The sequence below is a fragment of the Castor canadensis genome, chromosome 2 (assembly GCF_047511655.1).
Source record: "Castor canadensis chromosome 2, mCasCan1.hap1v2, whole genome shotgun sequence".
Lineage (NCBI taxonomy): Eukaryota > Metazoa > Chordata > Mammalia > Rodentia > Castoridae > Castor > Castor canadensis.
In genome coordinates, this window is record NC_133387.1 from 14,101,092 (window position 1) to 14,112,820 (window position 11,729).

Sequence of the window (11,729 nt, forward strand, 5' to 3'; positions counted from 1 at the left end):
TAAGGATTACTCTTCTTTTTCCTTGCCTGATAAGCCCCAATAGAGGCACAGTCTTCTACCTTTCTGGAGCAGAAGGGCTTCCACCTGTCTATCTGGAGCCACTTCCCTCCCCTATTTGTGCCCAGAGCTACTTTCCAATCCCATTGGTTGCCCCTATACATGACTATACCCACTGATTCTGGTAGACATTCCTGAGACGGCAACTGAGCTGAAGGTTGTGTACTCTGCTAATCTTCTACACCTCACAGGGAAAAAGTTGGACCACTATGAAATTTATTTTCTACTTGAGTGTCCTTGCTGGTATGTATCTAAGATCTTCTACTTTTTCTGGAAAGCATGGGTTAAAATAGGCTTGGAAAGGGCAAAGGCAGGTATGTGAAGGATACAGAAAAGTCAAGGAATTCTATCATAAGCAGAATTTGAGCCTCCCTTCTTAGATCTTATCTAAACTCTCAGGACAAATTGAGCCCACCCTTCCAGTGCTAAGCTATGGAATAGGTTATGGCACACACCTGCCTGCCTTGGAGAATTCTCAACAATGAGTAGTACTCCCATACAGTTATCCCAAAATGTGGGCATTAACCTCTGGGCAAGTCCTAATATGGTCACAAGGACAGAGAACCCATTTTGACTTCTGATACACCCTCTTTTCCAAAACCTGGAATGCAGGAAATGGTGAAGGAGGGACTAGGAGGTCTAACACCACAGCTCTGCCTTCTGTAAGATTTTTCTGATTGCAAAATTTGTTGGTGAGGGGTTTCCCCACCGCCTGACTGCCAAGATTCATTGTGTATTTAAATGTGTAAAATTGGGCAAGTGAATTAATCCATTTGTGCTATAGTTTCCTCAGTCAAATGGAGATATTTGCTACCTACAGTACAGTTGTTGTGAAGATTGAGTAAATCTGCGTGAACACACTGAGACTATGGCTGTTAGCTCAATTTCTCTTGCCCTTGTTAATAACCCACATCCCCCAGGGTTGTGACTACGCTCAAACAGAGAAGAGTGTGGTCAGATGCAAACACAGGCTTGGGAGGATCAACAGAGCACCAAGAGCAGCAAAACAAGAACAGTGCTTTATTTCTGATACTAGAATCAGTAGTCTTCTCCTTTAGTCTCTAGAGTACTTTTTAAAACACTTCAGTTATAAAACTATATATTCACATTAAAAAATGGGGAAATTTTTAAGTAGAAAAAACTAAATATTCATAATCCAACCTCTTGGTCAACATGCATAACACTTTGAATTTACTCCCAGACTTATTTTTGTGCAGTTAAGGGGTTTATTTTTGTTTGTTATTTTTAGACAATTTATATTATATGTACATTTAATATTATTTTCAACTTAAATATTAATATTTCTTATGGTGTTTAGTGGTTTTATAAATATAATTTTAAAACATATATGTTGTTCCATAAAGTTCACCTTTTCTTTATTTCAATATCTAATATTACCATATTAGACATTTATGTTTCCAATGTTCAGTTTTTTAAATAGTACTAAAATGAATACATTTATCTTTGTCTGTATCTGATTATTTCTTCATTTTTGTGTTTTTTAATGATTTCTTTAAAATGGATTCTTGGGGTTTGAATTAACAGATCACAAGAAATAAACAAGTTACAATCTTTTTTTTTTAGAGGTTCAAACAAAATTTATGAAAGCTGTAATTTGGAATGTTCAACAGTTCAATGATAAAATGATAAAAAGAGTATATTAGAAATACACTTACAGAAAGTGCTGTTTTAAAAGATGAAGCATAATTTTCTTCCTAGGACATTTCCTTAAATATGTGAGTGAACTGTTTGTAGAAGATAGAGCTGTCTAAGACATTTCTAAAGATGCTTCATTGCTAAACTAATCTGTAAACTTTCCCTTTCCTGTTACCCTTAGTCCTTCCCTCTGCACATGTGGTCATATGCAGAGCTCGTCATGCTGTACATATGAAGCACATGGATGATATCCTTTCTAAAGGAAGTTTACAAAACACAAAACAAGTTACGATCTTGATGCCTATTTCTTTTTAGTTTTTATTTTTCCTCAAATAACTTTTTAAACAAACAGCAAAATACAAAGATTCAAGTGAAATTAACACTTTTCAATACCTATTTTCAAGAAATGTTTTGCAAAGAAGCAGCTTTTATGATTAGGAAAAGTAAATCAATAATGCATAAATATTTTGTGTTTTCCTGCTAACAAACTGGGGAAAATACACAAAGCAGATTATTAGTATTATTTTTCTGTAACCAAAATAAAAATAAGATTCATGTGTTAAGACCTTGTTTAAATAGCCAAATAACCAACACAGTCCCTACACTATGGTTTCTACACAATCAAGAACCAAACAACCTCTTCACAGATGTCCTGTGATAACATTTAAAAAAAAAAAAAGCAAAATGAATAACCCAATAATTTAAATTCTATTAATTTTAAGTTTAGGGCTCTTTGTTCACTAAAAATGACATTTCTAAAATACTTTAATACAAAATTCTAAATGGTAGTGCTTTAAAAGCAGAGCCATTAAGTCAGGTGCCAGTGACTCACGCCTGTAATCCTGGCTATTTGGGAGGCTGAGATCTGGAGGATCACAGTTTGAGGCCAGCCTAGGCAAATAGTTCACAAGACTCTATCTCCAAAATAACCAGAGCAAAATGGACTGGAGGTGTGCCTCAAGCAGTACAATACCTCTCTGCAAGCATGAAGTCTTGAGTTCAAACCTCAGTCCCACCAAAAAAAAAAAGCCTTTAAAACTCTCACACAATTATATTCTGAAAATTCCATGACATTCAGGGAGCCTAGGAATTTATAATAAGTCCAGTACTATTTCTAAGGCCTATTTCTAAATTGCTTCTCAAAAAAATAAAACTGATATACAAGAATCAATCAAGAATGAGTCTTTCTCATTATATCCTTTCTTAGATTAAATATTATCAATACTCACCAAAAATAAGTATCAGATTTAATGATGTGTTACTTTAATTTACATTTTTATTATAAATGTTAAATATTCTCATACTCCCTAGTCAATGGATTATTTCTTTAAAATTGTCCATATTCCTTTTCAACTGGGAAGTTACTGTCTTATTTGCTCTAACATTTACATATTACAAACACTATTTTCTCAGGGACATCTTTCTTTGCTCATTCAACTGTGCAGAAAGAAGACCATGCTCCCTATTTGGTATACCTCAAGTCTCACTTCAATCCCTGTGTGGGTGTGCTCATCAAAACCAGCTGGGTTCTGGCCCCAGCTCACTGCTACTTGCCGTGAGTATTGAGCATCTTTATCTCCTGAAAAGTCCTACTCATTGTAAATCAGTGATTCTCAAATAGGGCAGTTTTCCCCCTAGGGCACATTTGCCAATATATCTGAACATAGTTTTGGTTATCACAGTCAGGGAACAGTGCTACTGACATCTACTGGGTAGAGGCCGGAGCAAGGATGCCGCCAAACCTCCTACAGTGCACAGCTCAGTCTCCCCCTAAAGATCTGTCCAGCTGCTGTTGAGAGACCCTGTGCTCAGGCTATTCCTCTTCTTTCTCCCATTAGTTTTTTTCAAGTTTTTTAACTAGAAATATGAAAGTCCCAGTGGTAACTGATAATACACTCAACTCAGGTAAACTGAGGAGAGTTTAAAAAAAAAAGGACTAATTGCAAAGGGATGGAGACATTATCAGGAAAACCTAAAGAACAGTTCTGGGCCCCATGGTTAGTGTTAGAAAAATGCAGTGACCATTCCTATGCCTAAAAGGCAAGAGGAAATGAAAGAAAGTGACCCTTGCATGAAGTGACTACCTGCCACTTTGGTGAACTTTACCAAAGGACACAGCCAATCTGAAGCATTGCAGGGTGAGTTCTTGGAGGGTAAACCTCACCCTTCTCCCTCCACTTGTCATCTGGTATTTTCTACTGATCAAAAACCCAATCAGAAGCCAGAGAACAAGAAAGCACATTGAGGGCAGGAGGGAAAAATAAATCTTTCCCAGGAGTGGGTACCAGTGAGAGGGTGGTGGGCACAAGGAAAGAGGAAATGAGGGTTTATATGGTGGCTGTATTTTGTATCCATGTATGAAAATAGAGGAATGAAACCTAGTGAAATTGTTCTAAGAAGGGGGAAGGGGGAAGAGGGAGATGGAGGGAGTAAATCCAACTAAGATATATTTTAAACGCATATATAAATATCACAATGTATCCCTCTATACAACTATTATATGCTAATAAAAGTCATTAAAAAAAGAAAGACCATTGATTTAATTCCTATGTCACCATCCAAAGTGTAGAGCAGAACAGAGGGAGGTTGTTAGTGGGTTTAGTGACAGCACTCAAGTTATTCCATTCTCGTCTCCACTAAAATGGAAATTGTCCACCTGGGTAGGGGAGACCTGGAGAGGAAGGAAAAATTAAATCTCTGACACTCATTATTTTCCTCTCCACTGTATTAAGGACACTACATTAAAACACAGTGGTCAAGAACTCCACTATTTATGACTCTGGGTAAATTACTACTGTGTGCTTCTACTATTTAATCTGTAACATGAGGATAAACATATGATCCACTACACACAGACTTGCAGTGAGTAGATGAGATGATCTAGATAAAGCACTCAGCACAGTACCCAGCACATTGTAATATTCAGTATCTTATCAATAATGGTGCTGATGACAGTGCTTACTTTCAACCCTTTTTCTCTCCAGAAATCTGAAGCTGATGCTGGGAAATTTTAAGAGCAGAATCAGAGATGGGACAGAACAGACTATTAGCCCTATCCAGATTATCCGCTACTGGAATGTTAGCCACAGCTCCCCACAGGATGACCTCATGCTCATTAAATTGGCTAAGCCTGCCACCCTCAACCACAAAGTCCAGCTCCTTCCCCTTGCCACCAGCAATGTCCAGCCAGGCACTGTCTGTATGCTGTCAGGTTTGGACTGGAGCAGGGAAAACAATGGTAAGTACACCTCCCACAGCAAATTAAGGTCACCAGCCATCCTTGAAGAGGAACATTCATGTCTTCAGAGCTATGAGAAGAGAGGGGGAAAAGAGTCCCAAGAAAGAAGCTACGGGAGTGGTCTGACAAAAAGAGATCTTCCCAAAAGTCCAATGCTCCTCCATTAACACTCTGTCTAATGCTCTACTGCCTCTTCAGAGCTTTGGCAGCTAGAGTCACCAGACCATCTGAGTCAGTACAGAAGCTACACCATTCCTGATTGTCAGGGACACAATTCACATTAAGTACACTGTGACCCTACTTCCGATACATATTCATTTCTTATGCAAAGAATTTGAGAATTTGAGTCTGGTTGCTTCTTATTCCAAGACTGGACACAGAATAGAAAGAAACTCTGCATTTCAAAGACACATAGGACTATTTCACAATCCTCAGGATTAACTCACATAACTAAACTCGGGTTCATTTCTTCCCTTTTCTCATACCTTATTTTCTTCACACACACACAAAAAGACACCAGTACACATAGAGGGTGGGGGTTAGAAGGAATAAAGAGCAAGTGTGAGAAGGATGTTTTCTTTCACCTGTCTTCTCTCAGGCAGACATCCTGACTTAAGGCAGAACCTGGAGGCCCCTGTGATGACTGACAATGACTGCAAGAAAACAGAGCAAGGAAGCCGTCACAGGAACTCTCTGTGCATTAAATTTGTGAAAGAATTCAGCAGAATTTTCGGGGTAATCTTTTCTCTACAATCAACTTTCATTTTGTTGTATGTGTCCAATTGACTATTTTACCATGACACAAGCTTTTTCAAACTTCTAAATATTTTTTAGAATTTGATAAAGCCATTGCAAAGACATCTTTGTTTCTTCAGCATAGGCTCTCCTTACAAAGGATCTCTATTCATTTAAGAGCACCACATATTGCCTCTAGTCAATAACACTTTGCTGGGTATTCAGTCTCACAGCTACAAATAAAATAGTGAAAATGACATTGCTTTAAAAAAAAATCAAACATTTCACAAGTTGAAATTGACCTCATCAGTTCAGATAATTTGGGTTTGACTCATTTTACACATGATTTCTAGAGGTTATTTTCTGATTTTCAGAATCACACAAAGCTAATTACAGTAAAGCTAGAAAAAAAGGACCAAATCTTTCTATCTCCTAACTCGGTACTCTGTTCATGACCCAGCATATTGTCTCTGGGCAAGGTTCACCTTAGGGAGGGCCTGGGGAGGGTTCCTGGGAGGAGAGGATCTGACTCTCTCTTTCTGATCTCCGGCAGGAGGTGGCAGTCGCCACTGTCATCTGTAAAAACAAGCTCCAGGGAATCGAGGTTGGGCACTTCATGGGAGGGGATGTCGGCATCTACACCAATGTCTACAAATACGTGTCCTGGATTGAGAACACCTCCAAGGATAAGAAAAAATAATACCTTACTTCTCCCTCTGCATCCCGCTGTCTCTACCATTGACTATACAGGCTTGTACTCTCCCTAGACTCAAAATAAAATATCCAAATGGGGATCTTTGGATGCAGCACACTGGCAGCCTATCTCTTCTTATTTGTGTCTGTACATACACCCTATAATGAGGTAGAGAAATGAGCATTTTTGGGTTACAGTCATTATCTCCTGGAATGCTCATAACAAACTTTTTAAATTGCCTGTTATCCCTGTTTACAAATGAAAAAAATGAGTCTTAAACTTACCCATAACTGGTAGTTATCAGAGGAATAAAATGCCAAAATGTCCTGTGCTTTTAGCCTTCATATTATGGAGAAATCCATAGCATCACAACAGATGCTGGCTCTACCTTATCATTCCCTGCTACCTTATCATTCAAATTACTTTAAGCTCCTAGGTATAGTTAAGGTCTTGGGTACTGGAATAAGCTCTAATAGTCATGCTTCATATCAGGGCCACATTGATTGCAGCATTCTACAGAGAGAGAGCACTGGTAGAAGAGTGGGAAGTAAAAAATGAAACTCCAGGACAGTGTCAACAGCTATAAATAAAGTCCAAAAGGAGCCTGGTAGCTCTAGAGCAAGGTGCAGATGTAATGCAGATCAAAGGAGAACAGCAACAAGAGCAGCAGTAGGGCTGGAGACAAAGGTGACTGAGATGAGGCAAAGGCAGAAATTGGGCTTAGCCACAGACCATTGCCCTAACCAAGGTAAGAAAGCAGGTACCAGCCCTCTGGTTGAGAAATTGGTAAGGCACTGCTAAACACTGGGTATTTGTGTTCCCTAAAACTCATATTTTGAAGCCTAATCCCCAAAGTGATGGTATTTGGGGGTGAGGACTTTGTAGGTGATGAGGTCATGAAAATAGAGTCCTGATGAATGGTATGAGTGTTCTTATAAGAGGCCCACAAGAGTTCTTTCCCCCCGCATTCTGCCTTCGAAGTTAAGTAAGAAGACAGCAGTCTATGAACCAGGAAGTGGGCCCTCACCACACACCAAACCTCTAGCACCTTGATCATAAGTTCCACAAAATCCAGAACTGTGAGCAATAATTTTATGTTGTTTATAAGCCACTCAGTTTATGGCACTGCATTTAGCATCTCAAACAGACTAAGACAATCACCTCTCCAGACCTCTCAAATCTGAAAGTGATAGAGGAATTCTGGGTACCCAAGAGACTGGGACATACAGGACAAGAATGGGTAAATTCTCAGCAGGTAAAATGTCAAGAAATAATTGCACATTATCTTTGGATAATATTTTCTACTTTCTTGGTTTAAAATACTTTAATAGGCTTTATGGTGGGCAGAATAATGGCCTCACAAACATATCCACACACTAATCCTGTGAATATATAATGTAATCAGATGTTACGGTTATGGTTATAGAGTTTAGCATGGGAGATTATCCTGAATTATCATGTGACATCAATGTAATTCCATGGACCCTTAAAAGTAGAAAAGGAAGGCAGAAGATATGATTAGAGATGGTTGGAGAGATGCAACAAAAGAGACAGAAAAAAAAATATGAAAAGGACCTCAGCTACCATAGCAGGCTTTGAAAATGGAGGAAGTGACCACAAGGGGAAGAATGTGAGCAGTTTCTAGATGCTGGGAAGACCCTCGGCTGACAATTAACAAGGAATAGGGACTTCAGTCCCACAATCTGAACTGTACTGAATTGAACTAAATTCTAAACAAGCAAGGAAAGGAATCATCCCCAAAAAGGAGTACAATTCTGTTGACACTTTGATCTTAGCTCACTGAAATCTTTGTTGAACTTTTGACATAAAAAACAGTAAGATAATAAATTTGTGCTGTCATAAACAGATTATTGTAATTCATAACAGCAGTCATAGAAAACTAATAAACTTTTAAATACACATGTCTAAAAACTGCTATTCTTTATAATTGGATGTAAAAGCCTTTAATAGCTTTTGCTATTAATCTCATTGCCCTGAGATCAAAATTTAAGCCCTTTAGCCTGCTTGACACTTCCTATCCACCCCTCCAACAATCCCACCAAAAAATGATATCTCAGTATATCATCTGCCACTTGGCATTGCTTCCTGACTCTGTGAAATGCACTGGGTACAAAAGAATGTCAGAGGAAAATGCAAAGAGCCCAATATCCCCTTTAAATTGACAACCTGGTCAAGATCCAAACATAACAATGTTATGTTTAAAAACAAAACAATGGCTAGGTATGTGTCTCAAGTGGTAAAGTGTTTGCAAGTAGGAGACCCTGATCAGACCCCAGCACTGCCAAAATCAATCAATAAAAATAAAAAATATAGAATATAAACAAAACCTAAAAATATCCTGAGCTGACGTCAAGTCCTCAGGTGTTGAACACAAAGGTAATGTCCCAGGCACTGAAAAGTATTTCCTATTCTCTCAACTGCCTATGATTTAGGAAAGAAAAATCAAAGCAATCACTACACAATAACTATTTTGTTTATTTCCCTCAATTGCAACCCCACTAGAATGCTGTTCTCCGGGGACAATGACCAGCAGCATGGATTCTGGGCTGACTCATCAAGACTGTGTTTTACCTAACTGCGGGTATGACTCCCTTGGAACTCTTCCCTCTGCTGCTCCACCTCCACATCTGGTTCTTTTATCCTGGTGGTGCTGTGTTCCCTTCTAGAGGGAGGGGCTGCACTGGTTACCTCTCAGATAAATATCTAGAATATTAATTAAGGTAAAGAGCAACTTGTAAAACTATTAGTACATCAGTTTGGATTTCAAGGAATCATATAATCAAGAGAAATAGGGGTTTTTTTGGGAGGGGAGGGAGGCAGTCCTGGAATTTGACTCAGGGCCTCATGCTTACCAGTCAGGCGCTCTCCACTTGAGTCACTCCACCAGTCCGTGAAATAGATTTTTAACCTGCATCATTTTGGCAACTATAATTTCTAATACAGATTTAGTATGATTTATTAATCTTCAGAACAGAAATTTCTATAGCTAAGCAGCTTAGCAAAAGCATATTGCCAAGAATTAAATAGTTTCAGCTCATAGGGTAATTTGTCAACTCTATGCCTTAGAAATGCCTCATGGACATAAATTTTTGTCTAGGAATTGAGACTGATCATTAAACCCTGACATGGATTTTTTTAAGTTATTCTAAAATCTAACAACAAATTGAAGAAATAATCACATAATCTTAAAATAAGTACCACCATCTATCATATTTCTCTTTATTAGAGCACGCCGCTGGCTTTGGACAATAAATAAAACAGGGAAACTTGGAAATCCACCTCTTCTGTCCTAGCTAGTATAACATCACACTCTTGGTGAAAGTGAATACTGTATTGGAAAAGAGCAAAAAGCCAAAGTGGAGTTTTTGAAAAAGTAGCTTTATACTCATTTCAGTAAACGTTTAAAGGTTTGAAAGATATTGGTTTAAAATACTAATGTTAAAGACAGAATAAACCTTGAGGTGCCATAGTTTAGGTGGATTAGCCCAAATCTATCAGAATTTATTTTCATCTGACCCCATGTGTGAAAACTGCTAAAGGAAGAATTGATCATAAAGTATCTGTGAATACATGTGATCAAATTCAGTGATTAGGAGGAAAAAAAATCTGAAGATGGCTTCTTTAAAAAAAAAAAAGTACACATCAAAGGCAATTATGGAGAAAAAACACCTTTCCCTACTTAGAAAATAGAAATCATGCAGCTTAATGCAGCTCCTCACTAGCTCCATAGCTATATATAATGTCTCCTTTTGCCACTTTTGGAATAGAGAGCATTCAAGAACACTAACCTAACTACCCGGGGAACATCAGAAAAAAAAAACCTAGCATTTTCTTTTGGGTTTTTTGCTTGTTTGTTTGTTTGTTTTTAAGGAAGGCAACATTTAGTATTTAAAATAAAGTATTGCTGGCTAATGCTTAGGAAAGACAATTTCAGCGTGCAGGCCATACTGGGATTTGAACTCAGGGTCTTGTGCTTGTGGGTAAGACACTCTACTGCTTGAGCCACATCCCAGTCCATTTTGCTTGTAGGTCTTTTTCAAATAGGGACTCACATTTATGCATGGAACACACTGGACCACAATCCTACATACACTTCCCACGTGGCTGGGATGACAGGCATGTGTCACCACACCTAGCTTTCATTGGTTGAGATGGGGGTCCCGCTACCTTTTTGCCAAGGCTGGCCTTAAACCACAGTCCTCCTGATCTTTACCGCCCAAATAGCTAGGATTTCAGGCATGAGCCACCATGCCCAGTCAAGGAAAGGCAAATTTTAATAGAACATTTTTATATGGTTAATTTCTGGTCACATTTTAAAAATAAACTGTAACAGTACTATAGTAGCACTCATAGCTAAGAATTGAAAAAAGATTATTCACATACAGTTGACTCATATGATAGCTAAACAACTGAATAAAGGGTGATCTATGCCTGGGAAAAGGAAAAAATAAAGAATATGGAATCTAATATCCATACAGGTCTCACTCCTACTGAGTGGGCAGAATGGGCTTAGGTGGCTCAGAAGATGGTCTAACCTCTGCTGTCCCATGCTCTTCTTCCAGTTAAACAAAGCCATTGGAAAGAACTAAAGAGAAGCAACTCAATTTCCAAGTATTAAAGACAACAAATAAATGCTAATTAGTGAATGGTCAGTGTGAAAGAAGTAAAGAAAATATTCAGATAAACATTATTTTGTAAATCTGAAATATAGGAATTTTCAGAGCTTTATTAAAAATATGGCAGTAAATCTGAGTAAGACTCAAATTATAGAGAAACATTGGAACATGTGAGGTAGATAAAAATCCCCCAAGATATTAATACAGAGGGTCAAATACTGGCATAGAGTGAGATTAGATAGGCATCATAGAACACACCCATAATCCAAACTACTCAGGAGGCAGGGATTGGGAGGATCATGGTCAAGGCCCTCATCTCAATAAATAAACTGGCTGTGGTGGTACATACCTGTAATCCCAACTACATGGGAGGCATAAGTAGGAGGATCATGGTCTGGGTCTGGCCTGGGCAAAAAAGTATGAGACCTTATCTGAAAAAGAACTAAAGCAAAAAAGGGGTTGGGAGCATGGCTCAAGTGATAAGAGTGCCTGCCTAGGAAGTGCAAGATCCTGAGCTCAAACCCTAGTACCACCACCAAAAAAAAAAAAAAAAAATGAGATTAGATCATCAGCCTGGAAATTAGGAAGATCCATGGGATATAACACACAATCTTGAAAAGTCCCGTAACTAGGTAAGAGGCAGAGAGGTTCAAGGAAGCTCTGCAGAGAACGCAGCAGTAGCCTCTGATGGGAAAGAAATTTCCATGAAACA

The 11,729-nt window shown here is 38.4% G+C and overlaps 1 protein-coding gene across 1 annotated transcript; it reads left to right on the top strand.

Moving 5' to 3' along the window:
- The first annotated feature begins 266 nt into the window (after positions 1 to 266).
- On the top strand, positions 267 to 6,441 carry Prss37 (serine protease 37). The gene is made up of 5 exons (XM_074055360.1): positions 267 to 300; positions 3,127 to 3,268; positions 4,698 to 4,951; positions 5,550 to 5,686; positions 6,240 to 6,441. The coding sequence occupies exons 1-5, from the start codon at positions 267 to 269 to the stop codon at positions 6,384 to 6,386; spliced, it is 714 nt and encodes a 237-aa protein (XP_073911461.1). The 3' UTR covers positions 6,387 to 6,441.
- The last annotated feature ends 5,288 nt before the right edge of the window (positions 6,442 to 11,729 follow it).